The sequence below is a fragment of the Cololabis saira genome, chromosome 12 (assembly GCF_033807715.1).
Source record: "Cololabis saira isolate AMF1-May2022 chromosome 12, fColSai1.1, whole genome shotgun sequence".
Lineage (NCBI taxonomy): Eukaryota > Metazoa > Chordata > Actinopteri > Beloniformes > Belonidae > Cololabis > Cololabis saira.
Genome location: NC_084598.1, coordinates 27,603,470 through 27,629,348, shown reverse-complemented (window position 1 = coordinate 27,629,348; position 25,879 = coordinate 27,603,470). Strand labels below are relative to the sequence as shown.

The window sequence follows — 25,879 nt, the reverse complement described above, 5'->3', positions numbered from 1 at the left end:
GTGTTTACTTTGGTGCAGAATTTCCTTTCTATGCTAATCATGTAATAATGAGCTGGTAATACTTTAAAAGCCCTCCTCAATCGCAATTAGTTTGAAAGAAAAGGTCTTGGGCAAACATGTGGGGCTGCAGATCCACATGCACGTAAACACCTAAAACCAGGCCTTGAAAACCACACACAGAAAGATGCGTATGCACAAACGCACACAAAAATGTGCTCAAGCCCCAAACCGCTGCTGCAACCCCCAGCCACACACACACACGCACATACACGTACACACACACACACACACACACACACCGACAGGCTGTAACTGCCTCTGGGAGTCTGAGGGTAAGGAGCGAAGGAGAGGGAGAGCGCGGCGGCCCAAAAACACCTTATCTGCCTGTTTGAGTCTCCGGTCTGACCACAGAGCCACAGTTTACAGACTCCACAGGCAGCCAGACTCTCAGCGTCGGCGCCCTGCTCCCCCCTCCTTGACCTCCTCCTCCTCCTCCTCCTTCCCACTTCTCACAGAGCCACTGAATAGCCAGTGGCTGTGGAGGAAGGGAGCGAGGGAGGAAGGGAGGGAGGGAGCGAGGAAGAGAAGGAGGGAGGCAGCCCTCCTGTCTGTCCCTCAGATTTAATTAACAGCCCACTCCGGCGCAGAGACAACCCGGCAAGCCTGCTTCCCTTTGCTCCTGACCCCCGCCACACAAACACACGCACGCACACGCGCACATACACACACATGCCCTACGATACCACTACTGCACTCATTCAACCCTCTTTCTTCCATCTCTCAATTTCCAAATGTTTATTCCATCAATGTCTCTGCCTCTACACCATTGCAGACTCCTTTACCTCTCACCCGTCGACCTGCCTTCTCTGCCTCCACGCTTCATTTTAAAACACTTAAGGAGGATGCGTCAAATACTGGGGTTGACAGACAGCAGAGACAACACGATATATGATAGCAGCAAGCTGCTTTTAACATCTCAAGCCAAATTATCCACCGCCATACCTCACGCACGTTTCGCCTACCTACGTTGTTTGAATGCAAATCTAACCTGTGTTGATTTTGCGTGGGCTTGCATCTGTGTAACTATGTGTTATTTGCGTGTAATTGTGTGTTTGAGAATATCTGTGTGTCTAATTTCACTGGCAGACAGAATTAGAGCCAGTGGCTGATCGGATTGGACTTGTTTACAGACACGAAGCGAGCCGCTTAGGCAGCCTGTTAAATCTCCCTTTAATGCCCAAACGGACAGATTTTAGGGTCTTGGACCCCCTACAGCGTGGGCCACACTTTGCTCGCACCCTTCCCCCTTCTGCCACCCGACATTCACCTCTATCAACTCTCAAACCCCCCCCCACACATTTATAAAACTGCTAAAGACTTTGACTTCTCAGCTATGTTAGGTAGCAACTTTAGTGGCGTATCAGGCATATATACTGGGGAAGAATCTGTCTCAAACTAGGGTCTAAGGCACTAAACTAGCCGTCGCCTCCTCCTCTCACCCACCCTACCTGATATCACAGGCACCGTATGGACGACTAATCTGTCAGACAGATGAGATGAGCACACGGGGAGAGGATATGTACTTGTTGGGTCTGGGGTTATTATGCCACTTGCTGTGCCTTTGGCTAATGGGATAAGAATGGTGAGGGTCGAACTTCGGCCAAGAGTAGAGCAAAGGTATGGTCCGTACTCGTAGAAAGGCCCGTCATTAATTCATTTAGGCAAATGCATCTTTCAAGAAGAGCTTGGATTATCTAATGTATGTTTTCAACTCTCTTCTTCTCATCACCGTTTCAGATCTACAGTTTTATTTCTTGCGGAGAAAAGTTAGCATTGGTCTATAAACTCATTATTCTGAATTCACTACCAAAACGAAGTTGATCCTTTTTATAGTTTCAAGCACATTTTAATACAATATCCGTAAAAGTTTGTTGACTCTTTACTCATTGCAGGCTCGCTGTTACTGATCATGCAGCGCACGGCACAAACATTGTGTGATATTATAAAGCGATGCGCGACTAACCGAGTTTGATATCTGGTGCAGCGGGTTTGATTGTTCAATTAGGGAAAACAGATGGCTGCAGAATATCCTCAAACAGGTTACTTGACAAACAGCTGATTAAATGTGGTCTGTGTTCTAAGTGTAAGCTGTACGAAAAGCTCTGAGCTTAACACATGCACACTATGGTTCCTCTGCTCACATGAAACAGGATTAAAGGCAAACAAAGCTATTTATTCAGAGGTAATTTAAAACAGGGGGTTTAACTAAAATCCTAGAGTGCAGCAGAGAATGTGGGAAGAACATTAGGTAATCAACTTGAGAGCGACCTTTAGGAATGAGTAATAAGCTTATGTTAAATTCCCTCGCAAAAATTAGAGGTAATTATGGATCATTGATGGAACATTTACGTGCGGTAATGAATGATGTAAAGGTGGCGTACATCATCAGCCGATGCGAAGGAGAACTAGGAGTGTACGACAGGAGAATGGAAAAAGGAAGATGCGTTATAGTTTTTGGCTGTCGCTCTAGTGCGCACATACACACACACACACACGCACACAGACACACACTTGAGCAGCAATCGCGGGGATCCTACCTGTGTGTCCAGTACTAGAGCTGTGGTCAGAGGCTGACTGGCCTTCGGGCATGCCGTGCTGTCTGGTGTGGTGCAGGTTGGAGATAATTGTAGAGAGGTCACTGTCACGGCTGTAACAAACACACACAGGAGACAGAGGATTTCTAAAAACAGCTGCAAACATCCTTCATTTCACCCGCCAATCCAAAAAACCGGTACGTAAAAAAGCAGCAGCATATTAATTTAAACAGTCCTGCTCACTACTTACCACGGAGCCCCGCCATCCAGACAGACCCGAGCTTTCGAAAATGAACTCCTCCGCAAAGACTCGGCGGCTACAAGTGGCTGTCCTGTCAACTGGCTCTTAGCTCGGAGGTGTGTAATACACTTTGACAGACTATCGTATCCAGCACTTTCAGGTCTCATCCCTACTCATCTTCCACACTAAGATGCATTAATGAACATATTCATGACTTATGAGTAGTTTACCAGCTTAAAACCACTCACTATGGCTCTTTTAAAACTGTTTCAGAGAACTATGGCAACTAAATAATGTGAAGAGACAGGTTGGCGATACTCAAGAAATATAAAAACCAAAGCAGGCGTAGAAAATGTCAACTCTGTGGAGTTGACATTTTCCGTGGAGTTTTTTTTCTTACTATATTTCAACAAGAGGTTTATCACACACACACATACACAAAAATGAAAGAATTTTTTTTTGTAAATCACAAGACTTTCTCAAACACCCTGTCCTGCCCTTGAGCACCCAAAAGGGGAGCAGGAGACGGGTTTATAGATTAGTCCTAGATTTGGTTGGAGCCGCCCTGTCCTTCCAAATTCCCCATCCGTTGTCTTTCTAAACTCCCCACACCAGTGGACCCGCACAACTGTGTCATGGAGGTATTTCATTTGCAATCTGATTACCATCCTGATCGCATTAAAATGGAATCATGATGGGAAGTAGGCGCTTAGCATTTGAGGGGAATATGGCAGCTGTGCGTTACAAGTGTAGCCAGCGAGTTGTGCGTATGGTAGCAGAATGAGGCGGCTAAATATTTGTTTTAATGTCAATATCGGTTACTTCTATATGACTGAGACACACATGTGACATGAGAAGAACATGACGGCTCTCCTACACTGTGTTTCACGCAAAAGACCTCGCACATTTCCACATGTCGGTTTCACGTTAGCAGAATCCTCTGGTACAAGCAGGAATCTTATTTATAAGATTAACTGGCAACTTTAAAGAAAGCCCAATCATCCACGAAGGGGGTCTGGTATGACACGGCAAGTACAGTTTATGGGACAGAAGCGGTGAATGGTTCTTAGCTGCCACCGCCGTGACGGGGCCACACTGTTTGCGGCTGCTGGATTTGGGTTTTTACAGTCCCATGATTACAGGCTCCTGCTATAATGTCAGGCTGTCGGTCGCCAAGCTGTTTTCCACACGCTAACAGAAAAGATGAAGGAGTAGTGCTGAGGGCCTAACGCTGGTCTCGCCAGTCACCTCTCAGTCACGGCGAACCGATGACTCAGAAAACAGTCCCAGACAAAACAGTCCTCATCGGTTGCTAGGCAAGGAGACGCTTGATTGGACTGGAGGTGCAAACTCTTTCAACTAATCATAGACTTCTTTTCAGGGTGTAGCTTCCTAAAATTGGTAGCTTTCTTTTTCTGAGAGCCCAACGATTTGCTGTATAAAGAAAATGAGGCGCAGGGAAGTTTTGTCAGAGGGCATGTGATGATGTATCTGCGTCATCCAGTGACTGCGGCCGAAAAACACATCAGACCATCCGCAGTTACACGGCTCCGTCCACAACACTCCTGGCAAATCCATCAGTCAGCCAGCTGCATTATAACACCACCCTCTGTCTATCATTTAAAGTGATCATGATAATACTATCCTGAACTTCTCAGTGAGGTGATGGGGTTATTATCCTGTGGCGAAGTGGCCGTGCTAAGCCATGAACGGCAAGGACATTGTTAGGTGGGTAATTAGCGCACTTCTCTTGAGCTGTCCCGCCTCAGCTTGGGCTAATGAGGGCTTAGCCCTATCCCCACCCACCTCTTACCTCCCTCAACCCCTCCTCCTCGCCTTCTGTAGACGTAGGCAAGGTCATACTCAAGCCATGGAAGATGGAGAGGGGACTGGGGACGCTGTTTAAAACCCAGTCACCTGAGTCAGCGCTCCCTAAGGAGCTGCTAAGGCTGGGGTTAGCTGGGAAGGACGGGGGCCTCGGAAATGATGGGGGGGTGGGCGGGGGTGACTATATCTTGCCAGTTATGTGTGATAGCATAGAAGGACGGATTCGCTTTCTTGTCACCTAAGTGCACACTGGAGACAATCATCCCATCCTCAAATCATCCTTTAACCGGTCAGCAGCCCTTCCATCACCGGCTACCGGGATGCCAAGAAACTGCTCATGTTATAAGTCCTATACACATCTTTTCTCACATGTTTATATATTTGATATTGGTCCAGTCCTTTCAGATACAAATGGTGAATTAATATGAATAAAAGCAGCATTTATATCTATTTCAAAGCCTGAATGCCGAATAACAACAAAAGTATAATACAATGGTACGTGTTTCATCAAATATTCCTTATATTCCTCAGAATGGGTTGTGCTCATTTCTACATTAATACATCCATCTTAGGGCTGGGTGATATGGACCAAAAGTCATATCTCGATATTTTCTAGCTGAATGGCGATACTCGATATATATCTCGATATTTTTTCTCTGCCATAATTGGGGTTTCCCCCAAAGCATTATAGCGTAGCATCTCTGTTAGCATCTCTGTTAGCTTCATTTTTTTTCTGAGGCAAACCCTTAAAAAAACAGGCAGTTTTAATACAAAGCCTCATGCCAAATGTCACACAGGTTCTTTTATTAACAGAGGTCTGCACAATATCAAAATGTATAAAACAAATGAAATAAAAATAAACTGCCTGCATATAGAGAATAAAAATGCTTCTTGAATTTTTTAAATCGATATAAACGATATTGTCTCGTACCATATCGCGTTTAAAAATATATCGATATATATTAAAATCTCGATATATCGCCCAGCCCTAATCCATCTATTTTTCTTTACCCACTTCCTCCTGTTCAGAAGATTACCACAACCTGTTATCAGGCGAGAGGTGAGTTACGGGAGGGTTATTTCATCGGCCGTCACAGGACCACACAGACACAGTTTTGACAATAATACACATTGCAGTTCAGAATAGCCCAAACAACATACAAAAAACGGCCTTTCCTCTGGCAATAGGAGTTAACTGGGTATAAATGCCCAGCAGTGCCCTGCTGTGGTATTGGCGAGTGAAGCTGAGGTGACAGGGCTAGAGGCCACAGTGTGAGCTGGCAGAAGCTGGCAGCCCAAGCTCTCTGACGCCATGTCTCACACCACCGCTGGGAAAGCACTGACAGACAGACAGCGGGGATGTGAAGGAGGAGGAGGTGCAAGAGAGACAGAGGAGACAGGGAAAACTGGTTGCAAGTGTTGTTTAACATCTGGTGCTTGCAGGTTTGATACCCTCATCTGCTCAAGACAACAGGCTGAACACGCGTAGCCTGCTCCAACCCGGCACAGGTGGCCTACAGTAACAATCAAATAGCACCAGGCCAGATTAAATATTCAACAGCCTGAGCTGAGAGGAAGGTATAGAGCTGGAGAACATCTGCACAGTGCTCGCCAAGAACACATCCGAGAAAACCAGCACTTTCAGATGCATCAAGTCAAGAGCAGGAATATGGATGTTTTCTATTTATAATTTGTCTGACTCCTGTGAATAAACATGAACACAATTATCATGCTTCTAACAGCTGAATTGAAAGGAAACCTGCAACTGGAATCCTCCGAGCAGAGGGTGTAATGAATAAATACAGAAAGAGAAACATAAATAAGTAAGAGTAGCCCAGCTTCCCTTCTCCCTGTTGTTTCCTTCACTGTACAGGCTGACATGGGGTCGATAAACCATCCCAGAGAGAACAGAAAAGAATAATGGAGAAAAAAAATTAAATATATATATATACACACATGCAGTAACACTGCTGTGTTATATTGAGTTTCTTCTGAATACAACTAATTCTGATCTCACATGTGACATATACTTTTTTAGGAAACTTGCCACAGAAAAAGGAAACCTACACCGGTTTGGGATGCAGTTCTCCTGAACTTTCACAGGATTCAACATATGAGATGAGAGCTCTATCTTCACTTGATGTCAGTGTACCATATGACAGGAAATGGTGAATAATAATTGCTGCGTTCTTTACATGTGGAAATAATGAGCCTTACGCTTGGAGCCAAATCTGAAGCTAAACTGCTGGAACACTGCTGACCATCTTTTTGTTAACCGTGTGTTTGGGCAGGGAGTTGCTGGACAAAACCCCGTGCTATGTGGAAACAATGGACGTCTTGCTCCGAGCCAGTGTCACAGCGCTGAAAATTCATAGACTCTGTTACCATGGTAAATGCATGCAAACAAGGCGGAAAGCTCCCCTAAAAAGCTATAAAACGTCCAAGCTCACTAATTAGAGCTTTAAGGGGAAATCATTTCCAGTAATATCACACTGTCCATGACCCTTAACTGGCAAAAGGTAATGGCACAGTTGTTCAATAAATCCAGAGGACAAAATGTCAAATGCAGCCGACATGCAGCACCTTCTGTTTTCTGCAGTTTTGTGCAGATTTTGTGCACACTCAACATTAAAAGCCCTGTTAGCCAATATGAGCCGGTGTTGTCTCTTCAGCATCAATCTGCTACATATAATTTCATGAGATTCTGTCTTAATTAGCACCAAAGCTCCCGCTGCCTGAGTGTTTCACTGGAACAGAAAACAAAACACAGCTTAAGGTGATGAAATTGCTTGTCAAAACTGTGACAAATTCAAGCATAATTCTGCAAGGGCGCCTGATGGATTGTCAGTTGAATTCACCTTAAAATAAAATGAATTCAAGCGTCTGACGCAAACCCGGTGGTGAAGGAAACTGCAGTTCCCTAACTGACCTTGATTGGGGGCTGGTTTCAAAATCAAATCGATTTTCATTGATCCCCATGTTAAAATGTCCAACTTTGCAGCAGAAATAGATGCATTTAAATGTCTATTTATATATATATATATGATATGGCATCAGCTAGCAGAGCCACCGTCCAGACTGGTTTCTAGCCTTTCAATCTAACTTTGCCCAGACGTCTGCTGGAACTCAGCGCTGAGAAAACCCCGAGAACACACAGTCTATTGGGCAAACGTTGGCTCATCAAGGGTCCCTGAGTTCTTGTCTCTGAACTGGCAGAACTCACTTCAAATGTAATTTCAGTAGCATCAGTAGAAATAAGGATGTATGGACAGATTTGATCAGAATGAATGTAGGTTTCCATTAGTTAGCATTGTAGGTTAACATCAGCCAAGCCAAAACACCTAATTTAGTGTAACTGAGCTAAAGTCTAAGTCATATGTTCAATGCAACTTACTAAGTTTGGTGCTTTCATCAACAAAGACTGCAAAAATGCAAACATATGCATATGTGCTCATCGTTTGTTTTGATTAAAGGAAACAGTGTGTAGGTGAGTTTTTTGTCTTCTTTTTTCCTTAAGGGTGGCGGCGTCAGCAGGTGCCAGTAATAAAACCAAGAATGGTTGCCAAGTAATTTACCAAACTCTCAGTCAGCATTTCTCAATCAAGCCGTGTCATATGCGGCCAACTGAAACAGACTCTAAAGAAGGCTTTGTTTTGCCCTTGAGTAAGACTTTAAAGTCTTCAGACTGTCCTCCCATTAAAAAGAAAAAAAAAGTGGGTTGTTTGTGCAAACAACTCATTCAACCCAAAGCTATGCTTCATTGTGACAGTGGCCTTAGTTATTATGATAGGTGAAAAGGAGGAAGTGAGGTGGAGTAATTACACCGCCACAGGTTCCAAGGAGACAAGTACAGCTGGATGATTACACCCACAAAAACCAAACCCAAAGACGTAAAGATAACGTCTATGTTTTAGATGAAGGGAGAAAAAAAAGCCTCTCAACCAGGATCATTCCGCCTCAGGATTTGTTCAAAATCAAATACTGTATTTCACCCCGAGATGACATCAGTCAGATACAAACCATCTTGTAACACAAGACACCAAAGAAATGACAAATAACACTTAAGTTCCTGGTGTGTTTCCCAGACTCACAACAGGTTCTGATTTCATGGGATGCATGCATCTCACTGAAATGATGATTATTTATCTGATTCTGTCTCTGGGGAACACTTAAGCCTGTATACAGTCTGTGCTTACTCACCAGAACAGGCGCAGATCTATGGAAAACACCAATAGATCACCAATGAAAAAAAAAAGAGAAGAAATCCAGCGTTATCAGTTTATAGAAGATGGACTGTCATATAATCAACTTTCTAGATGCCTAAATGGAAATATTGAGCAATGGATTCAACATTTGTTGACGTTGACTGACTAAAATTGATGCATTGCACAACAGTCGCCCGAATTAACCAGACGATCGTTACTCTTTAACGTTAACAAACACATTTTAAATTAAGCTTTTCACTAAAAAGTGGAGAGTCCTGTTTTAACGTGGAGCTACCAGTAGTTAAGTAGCTGTACTAAGAACGGAAATTTAAAAGACAGACACTTTTGATGTGGCCACCTGGATTAAAGTGCAGTTACAGACAGGTTGCTACAACTGAGAGGGTGTGACGCCGCCGCCGCCGCCGCTGCTGTCAGCCCCGATGACGTGAGGATGAGACAGTACAGACACACTCACACATGTACGCAGAGGCCCTGTATTTTTCACATCCGTTGGCCAAATCCAATTTGTTAAGACCCTTCTACGACTCACTTACGAAGCTGTGGTCAATGGAAATCACATTTCCATGATTGGACATCCCATTATCTCGTTCGTCCAGACCCACAACGGCGGGGATATAGCAGGGCCGAGACGGCTACCCACGACAGACCGGAGCTGCGGCTCCAGCGAGTCCGCCGCCTTTCAAAGGGTAAAAGCCTGACATATTAGTCATAAGTGTTCTTTAAATTCATTATCATCTTAACACGCCAGCGGCACAAGTGTCGGGGGGAGGGGAGGCCCTCTTAAACGAGGTTAGTGGATCCATTTAAAGCTTCACAGTTGCCGTGCTGTCCGCCGTGTCACACGCAAGTCTCAAGACATGAAAAATATCCCCTCCTGTAATGAGGCTGCACAAGTTGCTTATAACGAAGCCGGGGACTTTCGGGGGTTAATCAATGAACATATTCTGCATCATATTTGTCAATAACATGTCAGGCTTCTGAATTACATAAACATGTGTATGTACACGCAGAGTAATTAAAAAATCCATATGATAATTATTCTAGGCTTAGAATACATAAAGATTTGTTTTAGCTCCTAAAACCCAACAGGGTGTGAAAGACCTTGTGACTCATCTTAAGGCGATGACCTCACTGTAACCATGTGCGCGTGAGAGTGCATGTATGAAGACGTGAACATGATTATTCACTTCCAGTCAGGTGAAGGTAGAGTTTTCCCTTCTGTAAAAAGTCTGGTGTTTTTGCTGAGTCCTCTGAAAGTCGCAGTGGGGAGGATCTAAGTGGATGTGGTGGTGGAAATGTAATAAAAATGCAGCACTATGTTTTCATTAGAGTAGAATTATGTTAAAACGGCAATGTTCTGACATAAGATGTAATAATACTCCTTAAAACCATAATAAATGAAACCAACAAGTGTTTTCTTTTCAGCTGCTCCGTACCACTGCACAAGCATACAGCAGGTGACTCAGTCTTTCAATAGCAAGTCAGGACAGATAGACGAAACTTGGAAGGAGCAAAAAGAGATATAACAAACAACGAACCAATTAACACCTTGAAAAGTCCTCAGTTTCCATTAGACATCCCCGCGTAAAATCAACGTGCACTTTGGAGACAGGGTCCTTAGTCTGAGAGCTTTTAAGACCTCGAAATTATCTTAAAATCTCCTCAGATGAAAATACTACACTAATACTAAGGTGTCATTACTCTCTTACAGCCACATCCATCCGCTATCAGATAGGATATGAAGAAAAGCAAAATGGCTGAGTAATAATAGGAAATATCTTTGACAGAAATGGCCAACCCGAAATTTTCTTTACATATTGATTACACAACATATGCATGTTCAGATGCAATAAAAGTCCATGTTTACATCAAATGAAAAAATGCAATGCATTACCTTTTTCTCATGATACTGTAATGCAGCTCATCCTCCTGTTTGATGTGGGCATGGTCGCCGCTGGCGCGCTCGCTGCCCTCGCTGTCGTCGCTGCTGAAGATGGAGGCCAGCTCCTTCTTGGGCACCCGGTTAGGTGGAAGGGGGATGGTGCGTTTTTCTGCCAAGCGCCCTCGGTTCTGCAAACCATGTGACACGGAGCAGAAGACACTTCAGCGACAGGATTCACAAGCCCAAGGTCTTTCGTAAAGCTGTGAGTCCGACGGGCTCGGCCTTCAAATATGCAGACGCCCAAGGTTTCATTTTGAATCATCTTTTAAGTAAGCCCCTCTACCAAAAAGTGACCAAACTGATCCAGTAACACCTGAACTTTCTGCATATCAATAGAAATGAATGAGGAGTGACTTTGCTCAAAAGTAACAGATTCACCTGTTTATCACGTATCTAAACCGGTGTCAGTGAAGACATAGAAGACGTGACACAACCATGTTACAGAAAATGTGTGGCGTATAGTCTTGACTCTCTTCTTTCACCTGGCTACTTCTACTTCTTCTTTGGTACAAGCAGTTCCCTTCAAGAGCAAACAAAACAGAAGTCCCAACGCTTAATTAAACAAACAAGAGCTATGCAACGGTATGTGTAAATGTTTATTTTCTTCCAAACCTGCCCGGAGAGGCAGAGAGAAGTAAGGATTAAGATGAGAGCCTGGCCCTGGGGGGGGACGAGGAAGTGACGCTGGGCGACCTTTAATGTGACCTGAAGGGGTCACTGCAGATTACCCTGGCCCCTACAACCACGAAACAGGCAAAGGGCGGGAGAAAGAGGAGCGGAGGGAACAAACTAACTGGGAGGAGTGAGTGATGGAAAGAGTAGAAGAGTCAGAAATTGGAGAAGAACGAGGGAACAATAGGCTGGAGTCAACATGGAAGAGAGGACAAGCAGATGTGGGTTTGTGCAGGAGTGAGAAAAGATGAGAAATACAGAAATAAAAGAGTGTGGTGGGTCAAAATATGATAGAAATGAAGCTCCGCAGGAGGAAGGTTTGCGCGACGTGGGAGAGTGGACTTTCTTCTCCTTGGCTCTCTGTGCATACATCTCTGCTCTCCCTCCTGGACGCCTCCGAGCCCTCCAGCTATCCCTTACACCACACGCAACCCCACACTCCTCCACTCCTCCTCTTCCCTCGCTCCATCCATCCCAGGAGGTGCAGGAGCTTGAGTGGCAGGCGGGGGCAGGAGGAGGGATTTGGGGGCTCCTAGCCAAGAGGCAAACAGGTGCAGCCCCTCTGGAGTCTCTCAAATGGCAGGCATTAAAACGAGTTGGGGGAGCGGAGAAGGATGAAAACATCCCTCAGGATGACTGGGCCACAGAGTTCTGCACATTTCTTTCCTTTTCCTTTTTCGACATCTTGCCAGAAACGCGGTTTTTCTTTTCTCTCCTTTTTAAAAAAAAAATATATTTCCTGCCGGAGTTTTTACAGGTTATACGCCGACATCTGAGGACAGTGAATCAGTTTCTGACACGACTGGTCCTCCCACGAAAAGCATCAGTGCAATAAGTTACTGCTGGACCCCAAAACAGACGAGGCAACCAGGAGCAAAACATCACGTCCGATGCAACGGCAGTTCTGCCAGGCACAAACCTCAGTCTCATTACTGGCGTCTTCCCAGTCTAAAGGAAAACATCACCTCCCCATCTAGACACAGAAAAAGCACGCATACTCAGACACACACCTGTTCGAGTATCAGAGAATTCCCCTACAAAGCAAGGGGATTACACTTGGAGCAGGCATGTAATGTGCTGTGTACAAGAATAGCAGTGTATGAGCAGACGTGAGCGCGCCTGTGAGCGTGCACGCGCGTAGACAACCACCCACATGGCCATGACATACCCGGGCTGACAGCCCCCATCCCTTCCTCTCTCTTCTCCTCTCCCGGAAAGCCCCAGTCCTTTCTTTAGTGGCACTGACGCAGAACTGGGGGTGAGCTCCCACTGCTTCCGGCAACACTTCCGCAGCACGGGGGAGGGCTCTCTGAAACAAAACACGAAGCAGATCGCACCCCGAGCGGCCCACGTAGGAGCGCTCAAAGGGAAGGGTGCCGAGAGCTCGGGGCTCGTGCGCGCCAGGCACCGAAAAAAAAAGAAACAGACGCGGGTTCGTGCTGAGATGAGGCAACCTTACTGTGTGTGGTCAAACTTCTTTCAGCCGTGGAAAAAAGTCTCTCATAAAAGTCCCACTGAAAGCACCTCTATGAATATCGCCTCCCACGCTTTCTGTCTGACAGTCAGACGGCCAAGAAATATCTGGGCTGCACATTTACACGCACAGCAGAAACACGTATACTGTAGGTATAGAGAGACACGCGTATGAGGTCTGATTACAGTCTGGGCCGTCAACATTCAGCAATATGATCCATCAATTCTCTAAATGCAATTCTTTCTAAATCAACAGATTCGGTTTACATTTCTAAACCTTGATGACCTTGACCTCACTAATCTATCAAAGTTTGGCTATAACTCACATCATTTGGAGAGTTTAAGAGCTTTAACAGTTACATCAGATAAAAGTTATATCCATATTGGTGCAGACATACACAACATAAAACAACCTGGTTTGGATCTAACAGGTTCACCGGTCACCAGTTCATGTTCCAGATGTCAAATCGTGGCAACCAGTGCAGTTTGGCCCAAATTAGATACTTCACAATATAATGTAAAAGGATCTCCGCAAGCACTCGGTGACAGTGGAGAAACTTCTTAAGATGATGCAATACAACCACGAATCACTGAGATTGATTCAAAAGCAGAATATTTTTAATACCAAATTATGTTTTTACAGTATATCCTGATTTTAAATGTCAAAAAAAGAGGGAGCAGAGGAATCTCTTTTTCCTGTCGAATCCCTGCACTTCCCAACTAGCACCACACACTTCAACTAAACAAGCATAAGTGATTTTAATCAACTTTAATTTTGTTTACTAATACAGAAAATGAAATAATGCCTAAAACCAGAAGGCCCTTATATTTTTATTCTTCAATAGGGTTCAGTGTTTCAGACAGATATGAACACTGTAAAACTAAGATGTCTTAAAACGATTAAATCTTATTATATGGATGATGTACCAACAGAATGGCGACTTTTCCTTCCCACCAAAATCCCTCTTTGCCACTTCATTTGACATGAAATATTGTGTAATTGTGTACAGTTGTTGCATCAAGTGTGTTTGCATCTGGATTTGAGTACATATTCCCTGAGTGAGGATAACTACTGTGCACGACAGGGCTCCTAGTTAGTGAAAGAAAGAAAAAACTGTTTATAAACACGCTCTTGGGTTCATCATTCCTGCAAGCGGATGTAAATCTGGGTGCATAAATGCAATACCTGAGACTGATTTGTAAACTGCACGCAGGGATTTCCAAACAGTTTCCCTCTTCAGAGAAGGAGGACGTACGCGGGTGCACGTTGGACTTCAGTGGTGCTGAGGAGATGCTGCCGGTGCAGCAGCAGATGGGGATTCTCTCAGTGCTCCGTCGTGTTTACATGTCATGTTTAGTCGCGCCTCAGTTTGCTTAGAGATTCCGCTTCTTCTGATGTAAAATCATAAACAAAGGAAATAAAGGTATAGCTAAATTGTTGCGAAAAATAAGGCTTACAAGAAATTAGATTAAAATAAGATTATGTAAGTAATTCAACTGTCTTTTTAAATATTTTATCCATGAAAGGGTCAAAAATGTGCTTAATATGAAGACAATCTGTTGTTTTGGTGACAATATGCAGTATTTGCAAAAATATGCTTCTTTAAATCGTCTGTAAGGCGACGAGAATCCATCAGATCACAGTAGGGAAAAGGTTTAAATGCAATAAAATGCTCTTGTGTGAAGAAACAATTCAGCGAGGCTAGCGAAGACGTTTAGATTCAGGCAGAAATGTAAAGAGGATCTAATGTTTTCTCTCTAAATTTACTTCAGACTTTTAAATGAGCTCTGGCTGGAAAACTGAACTAATAACCGTGTGTGTGTGTGTGTGTGTGCATGTGCATGCGTGTGTGTGCATGTGTGTGTGTGTTTTCTTTCTTCTTGCGTCGTTTCCTGAAAGGTGCAGAGCCCCGACGCCGGCTCCAACCGGCACAGGCGAGCGCACGCCCACACGCACACGCAGCCGGCAGTAGCAGCCCGTGACATTCCTGCAGCTGCGGCGCTCTGCCCCCCCCCATCACCCCCCATCACCCCCCCAGATCTCCCTGGGGGACGAATGCCTAATGAGTCACGCGCCTGTCTGCCGTTACCTCGCAGCATGTGTGTGTGTGTGTGTGTGTGTGTGTGTGTGTGTGTGTGTGTGTGTGTGTGTGTGTGTGTGTGTGTGTGTGTGTGTGTGTGTGTGTGTGTGTGTGTGTGTGTGTGCATGTGTGTGTGGAGGCGGGATGGCGGGCCGACTTGGCGCGAGCAGCAGGGGAAGGGGGGAGGAGGAAAGAGGAGACGAGGGTGGTGGAGGGAGGAGGGAGGTGGGGGGGGGGTGAAGCGGTCATAGGGGCGACAGAGCTTTGAAACGAGGCCCAAGCAAATGATCCATTTGCTCTGCGTTTCTAGGTCTGAAACCCGAGCCGTCCCAACATCCAGGTGATTCCGGGCCAGATGATGCTCGGTCTCACCTCCCGCTGCCCGGCACGGACACGCGTGGCATTTTCACAGGTGCATCTAGAAAAGGGGACTCCACCTGGATTCGTCACCTTAGGTCTAACTGCCATCTCCAGACACCCAAACATGACTCCAGAACAGGCTCACAGAGCCCTGGGACATTTACATTTGCTTTTCAGTAAATAGTCAACAAAGTTGTCAGTAGTTATTTGACTGAAAGTTGTTTTTCTGTTGTTTTTTTTAAGAGAAGAAACTCAGATGCATTTTCTGAACTTCTTATGAAATATAGATAGATAGATAGATAGATAGATAGATAGATAGATAGATAGATAGATAGATAGATAGATAGATAGATAGATAGATAGATAGATAGATAGATAGATAGATAGATAGATAGATAGATAGATAGATAGATAGATAGATAGATAGATAGATAGATAGATAGATAGATAGATAGATAGATAGATAGATAGATATGTTGGTCTGCTGGCTATAAGTGAGCTAGCTGATGATGTCACATGCAGCGTCAGCAGGTAACAGGTGAATTCTCTGTAGAAAATCTGAATGGAACCCAACCCTATGACTGCTATATTTGGTGTTCCTACGGATGATCCACCAGTTACCTCTCCTCAAGCCAATTCTATTGCATTTTCTTCTCTCATAGCCCGGAGACTTATCCTCCGCAATTGGAAATCTGACAAACCCCCAACATTCACAGAATGGGTCAAAGATGTGATATCTTTTATACCTTTAGAAAAGCTCAGATACAACAGATTCAAATCTCGCCAAAAGTTTATAAAGGCCTGGTCCCCTTTCTTAGAATTCGTCCTTACGCTGTCTTTCAATGATGTAGCTTAGTATTATTTTTGTCATGTTTACAGTGTTACTCGGATTTGTGGAAACCCTCAATTGTACTACTAACCAATGTTTGGACTAATGTGTAACCCTTAATCGTCCATGTGTTATTCATCTATTTATTTATTTTAACATCATTATTGCTGTTATTATTACTAATGTTATTTTATTTGTGTACTTTATTTTTTATTTATTTTTTTTCATTATTTTTATTTTATTTTATTATTACTTTTTTTTTCTTGTTTACATATTATGTTTTACTGCTATTATCTTCTTTGTATGTGGGAACTGGGGAGGGTGGGATATATGTAGGGTTGTTTGTCTTAAAAAATATTGAAAAATCTTATAAATAAAGTTATAAAATAAAAAAAGAAAATCTGAATGGAAACTTGCAGCCGAGAGTTAAATATCCGGGGTAAAGGGACAGTCCTCCACACACCACCTGCTCTCAACAACTACTGCAATCCCTCCTCCTCTACAGTTGTGGCTCTGGTCGTGTTCCCGTTACGATTGTGCGAAACCTAAAGATCGTAAACAAAACCCTGTGATGGAAACCGGGAATTCGAAGCCCCGTCTCAGTAAATCACATACTGCAATATAAGTTTTATTTCATTATGAGCTCATCAGTGCTGCAAGCATTTTAATGTGCTGGGGGCGACACACAATCACACGATTATCAATGAAGACATGGTCCACACCTCCTCCTCCTGCTCTCCGTTTTTCTCCTGCCCCGCATCAATCTTCCTCTTCTACCCATCTGGATTTGGGATCTTAGTCCAAGTATTAGTTGAGCTTTGGAAAGCTGCTTCTGCATGTAAACAACTTTCTGTTGGCATCGTTAGTCGCCGTAACAGATGTTATAAAGGGCCAGAATTAACACCAGAAATCCTTTAAGCAACAGAGCAACGAAACCGACGTCAGCAAATGCTTGAAACATCTGCGTTTCCATAAGAGGAACTCAGCAGAGGACATTAATGCAAGCTTCACTATTTCTGGCGTTATTTATGGCAACATGCTTGTTTTGCTGTCATCCTTAAATGATTTTAGCTGATTTCTTTTTCCTCACCTGAATTGTTTTTCTATTTAAAGAAAAATTGTGTGTGTAATTGAAAGACAGATGATTTATAGTCATATTTAAATAATTCTTTCCATTTGTACATGTTTTCACAACATTTTATTACCTTTCACTGTCTATCATAACAATCACTTATATAAGAACACAACTTATGAAATTTGAGAAAAAAAATCCATTGCCTTCTCTGCAGACACTATGAACCCAAAGTATTTAATGCTTCTTTTAACCAACTTCACTTTATTTAATACATCAATTTGTGCTTTTTTAAACCGGCAACACAATCTATTTTATTTTTTATTTCATTTCACTTTATAACCTTATAACATACACTGAAAGATGATTGGACGTCGCCGTTAAAGATGCAGCCCTGAAGATACGTTTCTCTAAGATTTCAAAGTACTTGATTGTATTAATGCTGCCATCATGGAAGATTAAGGACACTGAGCCGACCCCGGAAGGCTGTGGATAACAACCTGAAGGGTCCTTTGAGCCTTTGGTCAAGAGGATGTTATCCACTTCTTCTGAAAACCTTCAGGAACACTGATCTGTCCGACCACTGACCACATGTCCACTGTGTAACAGTTCATCCCAGATGCCTCCGACTCTGGAGATGTGGACACCCACCAAATCTGGACATGTGTAATGTAAGGCTACTTCTTTTTTTTTTTTTTTAAGTGTAGATGGCATTTGTGACGGTAGCTCCATATTGTGGTGCTTGAAATAAATCCCCAGCCCACGCGGGTTATATCAGCTGTTGGTGAACGTTGCAGCACCGTCTGGGCGACTTTACATCTTGGGTGTCCGGCTCAGACTCGCCTTCTCATCTTTTGTGCAACGAGATCAAGGATATTTTTACTTTCCCCTGGGAGCAATTTGTTTTACAACCAGCAGATAAAACAAGAACAACAAATAAGTAGATGAGACGAGAGGTTACGAAACAATAAATATCAATAAACTCCAATAGCAGCAGGAACAAACGAGTTCTCAAAAACTACGGGCCCTGCACTTTTACATCTGAGGCGGAAGGGAACCAACATGAACTCTTCAAAAAAAAAAAAAGCACATGGCTTGGATCAGGCAGAAGAGAACAGGCTTTCTTCAAGGTTCTGACGTTATGCAGGTCATTCAGGCTGTTTCAGGTCACACTTGTGATCTTGAACAGACGTTAACAAGACCCTGCAGACAATTTGTGCTGATTAACCAATTCTAGCTGATAAATGAAAGCACGAGCACAGATCTGCACAGTCGTGGCTTAACGGCCACCTTGTCATCAAAATAAATACCAAGATATTTATTCTGACTGACAACCTCGATGATTCTTCCTAAAATCTGTATACAGATTCATTCGAGTTTTAAACACTTTTATGCACCTGGCGGTTTTAGGAGTAAAAGGAGAAATGAATAAGTCCCTTTCAATTGTTCTTTGAGTAAACATTTATATATAAATATATTCCAGTGATTTTCTCATGTGTTTGTTATCAAGATCATCAATCTTTGCTACTAAGAGACTCAGATTTTTATGAATACTACTTTTGTACAGAATAATAACAGTCACCTGCTCACAGGCCCTGTTTGAAATAATATTAGTAGTTTTTCTTCTCCACCTCTTATTAGCACTAAACTACCCAGGACCGACTTATTGTAGGACTGAAATGCAAAAATTGAAGTATGTGAACAAATTCAATTAGATTTATGATTAAAAACATGACATTTCTTTGATCCATCCAGAATGCAAGGACATAAATGTCAGAGGAAATGCATTTGTTTGGCATTTTGTTCCAACCTGTCTGATTTCGGGGTTGTAAAGATGCACTCCTAAAAATGAATGAAAAAAAAAAAACTTGCTTTTAGATTTTAAGGCTTGAAATCATTTTGATTAATGAAAAAGCAGCAGACAGTTCTGCGGTTTAAGGTTAAGGCGCTGCTCTGATGTCGGGACGTTGTCTGAGTGGCTCCACATGGCGTGCATTTCTTCATACATATTGTTGAAAGAACGTGTTCATTCCGAGATGCAACTCTAAGTCAGCCATGAGATCATGCACCAATGCACCAAATTTATCAAGTAAAAGTGGAGTTGGCAGAATAAATCTGATTTCAGATAGCAGTGTGTGGGGTGTACGCAAGCCTGCAGACTTAAAGCAGCACTTGGTTGTTGAAGGCCATGTGAGAGAAAGACGAGAAAAAAAAGTGAGAAAGCGCTGTAGGGCAGACAGGCATGCGACCAAGAATCACGCCTCCCCAGCACACAAACATGAACACACAAACAAATGTACACGCATGCAGGCACACACCAAATGCGCATGCTCTCCTGCACGCTGAGCCCCCACGCGCTGAGCCGAGCGGGCAGTTGCAGCCCAGTGGAGCGGCACAAGGAGGTCTGGATGGGGGGGGTGCTCGGAGGGCAAGAGGCGGCGAGGTGGAGGGGAGGCTGCAGGCTCGGCGCTGGGAGGTCAGTGCTGGTGCACTGAGGCGTGCCAGCGCGCCCTTCGCTCGCCCCTCTCCCTCCTGTTTCCTCCCTACTTCTCTCTCTCTCTCTCTCTCTGTTTCTCGTATGGGCCCACTGAGGTTGCCACAGGCGAGCTTTACAGACAGGTAACGACTGGGCTGTTCTTTCCCCTGACAAACGCAGGGGAAGTGGAGGCGTGAGCGAAGCTGTGGCTTGTAATTCAGCAGAAATTTCCTCTTGCCTTTGCCCTCACGCCAGTTTAATTTGACCCTGACCAGGAGAGTCTCATGTAAAGTTTGGCACATAAGGAAAAGGTACACGGATAATCAAGGGACTACGCTGTCTCAGGTTGGAAGAAATCACACTCAATTTTAAACAGTTTTTCTCCATTTAAGAAACATAGTTTTCATTTTTTTCCGTGATGAGTGTCAATTAAGTTCTGGAAGAAACCAATAAAGTCAACTTAAAACATAATCAAGGAGGATTTTTGATTTGAAGGTGGCAAAACAAATGAAATTAATGGAACATCTGGCATCCATTGACCCCAAAACATGTGCAGTACTCCTGTATTTGGTAGTTAGAGCATTTATGTGTTTGTTTAAAGTTATCCATGAATGTTTTTAGAAATATCACCATAAGTGTGAGTGTGCGAAACCACATTTGGCAAACGAACGATGCTCCAACCATTTTTAGCTGCATCTTAACACGCATTTACACACCCCAGCGTCACACACAGCATGAACAAACACAGTCAGCTGTCAGATGTTATGATCCAAACATAAAGAGGCGCTAAATATGTTTTCACAAGCGTTACATTTTTACGATTCCCACGCACGTGTGAGTTGCCGTTTGGTCTCTGAGGAACAGTGACATTTTTTACTTATAGTCGCCGGAGGCTCGGTTAGCTAATTTATCTGATGAGGAAAGACACACGCAGAAAAGTGCACAAATGCATCCGGGCAACACCGCAGTTCTGCACACTTCTGGACCGGTGACCGATTCCGGTGTTGCCATAGGAACGCAGCATCTGAAACAAGCACGACCACACGACACAGAGGCGTCTCGCGGAAGTGGACGGCCTTCATCGCGTGACTTCCCAGCATCTCTAATTTTACTAAATGTGAAACCCACTGAGATAGATCAGAACGTATGAGAAGAAAAACGTGCACTCCCATTTTTATGTGTGTTCGTGCAGACGTGTGCGAGACTGTGACTCCTAATTCCCGTTTGCAAGAGAAAGCCCTTGATTGGATGAGGTCTTTACGAGCCGGAGGAGGGGAGTGTAATTTCCTCCCGGCCTCCGCCAGTTCCGCTGAAATAACAGAGCAGAGGAAGCCCAGCTCTCCCGAGAGGAGACACACATGTGCGTGCACAAAGATGCACACACACACACACGCTGGTTAGCTGGCAAGTCAGCCAGCATCAGGCTTACAAACGCTCACAGACTTCTCAAAGTAGTCCACACATATATACAGACAAAAACACAAACACAAGGAGCTAACAATAAACTTCAATAAGCAGACGCCGTCTCGGGGATGATATAACATCACAATTTCAAGGAAAAATCATAGAACCACCAAATTATGGCATAAAATCTACATAAATTGATTCAATTTTATAAGAGGTATAATCAACTTTTCATACTTGTTTAACTGCAACGGTTCGGGTCATAATAAGCAGCTTGTGCTGAGACACATGGAGGAAACTTCAGTGGGTTCAGGCAGGTGAAACATCTCCCACCAGCTGCTGTACTTTATGATCGCTTGCCTCATGCCTATAAGCGAAACAAGATCACTCAAAGTTCAGCCGTCAAACTTTCAAAATAAATGTCCGCATGAGGTAATTTGTGTCAGCAGCCAGGCCTGTTTGTGTGTGTGTGTGTGTGTGTGAGAGAGCTCATCATTGAGGGAGTGCTGGCTGCTATCCCTGAGGGGAATCAGCGAGGAGAGAGGGAGACGCCAGTACAGGCCATACAAGTCCCGCTGCCTTCCCTCCTCCGCCTAACCTTCGCTGTCTCGCAGGGATCTTGCCAACATACTTAGTCTGTGTGTCCATGTGTGTGTGTGTGCGTGTCCGTGTGTGTGTGTGTTTGTGTTATGGGTTTGCGCGTCATGGTGATATTCACTCAGTGGGTTAGGATTTAGGCTTCACCAGCACACGAGGAAGGGGGGGAAGCAACAGAGAGGCCTGCAACAACAACAACCTTAAGGCTCTCATTTCTCCGCTTACGTCAATAACAAAGTTTTCTCCGTCACCGCTGTAATTGAAGTGGAGCTGCACAGGCCATGGCAAGCCAAGATCCAATCATCCTGATATCTGTAATGAGCCTAAACATAAGCAAACATCCTCCGAATCTCAAAATCCTTCTGTTAAAAAAATAAATGTTTAAATGAAGACGCAAGCACATTTTTAACCGCCCGTTTCCCCCCACGACCTCCCTCGTGTAATTTGCCCCGGCTGAAACCAAATTATTAAGGAGCACTGGTCTTCATCCGGGAGCTGTTAGAAATGTCACCAGTCTACCTGTGTCACTCAAACACCTCTGGCTTATCAAAACCGCCTTTGCCTTGCGTGCGTCGCACACAATAATCAGCAGTAGCCACGCTCAGTAGCTCGCTAAGCCTCTTACACCCTTCCCTCAAGATTAGTGCTTGGGAGCGACGACAGATGCGCTCCGTGGTGATAAAAACACACACACACACTCACACACACACAAAGACAAACACACATCCCGCTGCACCTGTGTGAACAGATTTGCTCAAAGCTGACACACATACACACACAGCAGAGTGATGCCATAATCGTGACACACCTGCAAGGCCTCGAGGTTTGGCACGGTGCCCCTGGTTGAAGCCCCGAGGAAAGCAGTACGCAAACAAGAGTTCAACGGCCAGGTGAGGAAGCTCGGCTCGATGAGACTGAAATCTCCAAAACGACACCATACCTAACGTCATAACGGCCTCGCGTGGCAGCTCAATGCCTCTGAATAAAAAGCTGCCTGATACTCTGCATCTGTGAAAGGCTGAAAGTGGATTTGATATTCATGCTGGGAAAAATTACCATCAAAGCTGACATGTGTGCCTGTGGGTGCTTCACCATGAAGGTTACATATACAGCGCTTCAGAAATGCGTGCATTCACTGTTACACCATCAGAGCCGGGCAACACACACAAAAAACACGATATAATACTAGCAAGTAAAAATATGACAAACGTTCATGTAGACCTCGGTGACCTCAGATCCCAAGACCAATCCCTCATCTTTTCTTTAGGGTCAGGCAAAAAAACATTAAAAAAAAACATCCAGTTTCAGCTTTGTTAAGATATTTCTACCATATCAACCAATGTCCCAGTTCTATTTGGATGTAATACTCTCTTTGAGAAGTTACAGCCCCTAACACGATGGACCACCAGGCAAGAACAATCTCTGAACCCTAAGAAGCAGCTATTTTGTCACATAATATTTCCAAGTGGCATCCCCTGCTCGACTTAAGGACACCAAGTAGACAGGGCCATTGCAGCAGTATACCGTCAGAATGACAAATGAAGTATTCTTACCACTGGAGATGAAATTCGACAACCAGGGCAGTCACAGATTGGAGGGTGCACCTGCAAGATTCCTTTGGACATAAGAGTCTTGAGACTTTTTCCTGGAAACAAACAAGAGACATTCCTTAATGGATGTGTAACACCCCCTAAACGGTCAATTCATGTCCTCCGTCACCTTTCAGCTCATAAGGTCTCATTAAGTTTCTTCAAAGCTGCATCTGTGTTGAAATTCATTAAATATAAATTCTTGCATAAATACACAAATATAAGACTTGGTGATTTCCAGCGAATGTCCTTAACTTACCTCTGTACTCTGGCAGCTAAAGACACAGAAACCTACTGTCCTTTGTCCATAAGAATGGCTTTAATAACTATCATTTTTAACCTGGAGGCTGAGATCCCCCCTTCTCCCCTCTTCTTCGCTTCACCCACTCCCAACACACAAACACACACCCAACTTTGAGATGGGTGTGTGTGTGTGTGAGAGAGAGAGAGAGGGGGAGAGAGAGAGGGGGGGGGGGAGAGAACTTGCTCACCAGGCGTGAAAAATGAATAAAAATACTATCACACGTGTCAAGATAAATATGAAAAAAATAAATACATTGGACCAAGTGACTGTTTACGAGCGTTTTATAGAAAATGCGCACCAAAACACCTGCCAAGTGCGTCCAGGGCAGCAGCCAGAGCCGGATGGGAAATTAAAATAGTGGCATTAAACACCGACTGCTATGTTAATTGCCCAAATAGTAAGGCTGTTATTACTATTATTATTATCTGGAGTTTCTTTAAAAGCTGACGTGCAATGCGCAAAAGTGTCAACACCCCCGCGCATCAGCGCAGCTGCACTTCACGATCCATCCCATTAAGTTTCAAAATATTTTAAGCGTCTCACGTTTAATTATCCATGTCTAACTTTTCCCCCTCGGTCCGGTGCAGCCAGCTCCAGTAAAAACGATAGCAGCCCAAACTCCATGTCGGGGACTCGGAGGGTGTATGGAGGATCATGCGCCTCTGCTCATCTGGCGCCTTAAGGCTGGTTTATGGTTCCGCGTTACACCGACGCAGAGCCTACGGCGTAGGCTACGCGGCCACGCGCACCCTACGGGGCGCGTCGCCGCGTAACCTACGCCGTAGCCTACGCGCGTCGATTTAACGCAGAACCATAATTCAGGCTTTACGCACTGACTGGCTGTAACCCTTTCACTCCAAAAACTCAGTACCGAACCGCCAGACCCAACTCACGAGCCCATAACCCGCAAGATATAAGCTCCAATGTTTAAAGTGTACACCTCGTGGAAAAGTGAGGCTGCATGGTCCATACCTTTATGTCTGATACTCCGTTTCCAATCTTTAGCGGTCTCCCGTCCGCTGACAAACTGAAACTCGTTTGGGGTGAGCCACTCGCCCCGGTATTTAATCGAGGGTCCCTTACTACCTTGGCACAGCTTGTTGATATAAAGCAAAGCCTTGTTTTCCCCGCACTCCACCTCGATGCACGGCTCCCCGTTGTCGAAGAAGGGCTGAAAGTCGGGGATGGAGGAGAACCTCTCCAGCATTAAGTCGTCCGTGTGATGGTGGAGCCCGTGCTGCTGCTGGTGCTGGTGGTGATGCAGCGCGGATTCGTGGAGCCCCAAGTACGCGCGGTGATGGGCGAAGATGTGGTCGTAGGGCGGCGGATGCGGGGTCACCACGGGGATGGCGGCGGCATTTAAAGGGGCCAGGTATTCGGACTGGTTGAAGGCGGCCAGAGCCATGTCGTCCCCGTCCAGCCGCTCCTTCTTGATGGCAGGCATGTTAGTGGTGGGAGCCGAGCGCCGGTAACAAGTGAAAAGCCGCTCCCGCGGTCCAACTTGAGCGTCCCCTCCGCGCGCCGGTTGCGCCGAGCCAGACTTGGAGACGCGCCGCTCGCTTTTACGCAGTAAAGTCCCCGTGTCGCCGGGAGACGGCGGTCTGCTGCTGCTGAAGTTGCCGGATAGATTCCCATTCAGTAGTTTCCAGCCCTCAGCGGCGGCAGCAGCGCTCTCCGCCAGCAGCCTCACAGCTCCTACCTCCCACATTTAATCTCTCTCGCTCTGTTAATACCTGACATGCTGGGAAGCCCTGACTGAGCCCCTTACATTATGTTACTCACAGCAATCACTACCGGTCAGAGACGCACGTCCTGTCTCTCACTCTTATAGCGAGAAGAGAATATGAAATATATATTTTCCATGTATTATTATTATTTTTCACTAAGAAATATAATTTGAAATCGGCTTTAAAAACCAAAACACTCCAAATCTTGTATAGGGAGTTGTCCAATATAAAATTTCAAAGCCAATAAAGATAACAATAGGGTAATATTAATCATAAAAACACTACTTGTATCGCTTAAAACATATTGACATGTATCACAAGCCAAAACATAAAGCAGAAAGTGTGAGGGTTACTATTTTAGGCTATTTTAGCAACATTAATGGCGTTTAAAGTTTGAAAAGAGTTGGATTTGAAGCTGTATGTTGTTGAAGTCACGCTGAAGTTCACAGACCAGACGAGATTGTG

General features: G+C 44.5%; 1 protein-coding gene across 3 annotated transcripts in view; it reads right to left on the bottom strand.

Annotated features, from left to right (window-relative positions):
- samd11 (sterile alpha motif domain containing 11) overlaps positions 1-25,616 on the bottom strand; it is a 53,002-nt gene extending 27,386 nt beyond the window's left edge. For 2 of the 3 annotated variants that reach the window (XM_061736335.1, XM_061736336.1), the window contains exons 1-4: positions 24,660-25,616; positions 23,348-23,439; positions 10,783-10,958; positions 2,598-2,707 (exon numbers count right to left, since the gene is read on the bottom strand). In XM_061736335.1, coding sequence (XP_061592319.1) covers positions 2,598-2,707; positions 10,783-10,958; positions 23,348-23,439; positions 24,660-25,395 — 1,114 coding nt within the window. In that variant the 5' untranslated portion in view covers positions 25,396-25,616. Of the gene's footprint in view, positions 1-2,597; positions 2,708-10,782; positions 10,959-23,347; positions 23,440-24,230; positions 24,299-24,659 lie in introns of those variants that run through there. The other variant, XM_061736337.1, reaches the window with a different exon arrangement.
- Between the last annotated feature and the right edge of the window lie 263 nt (positions 25,617-25,879).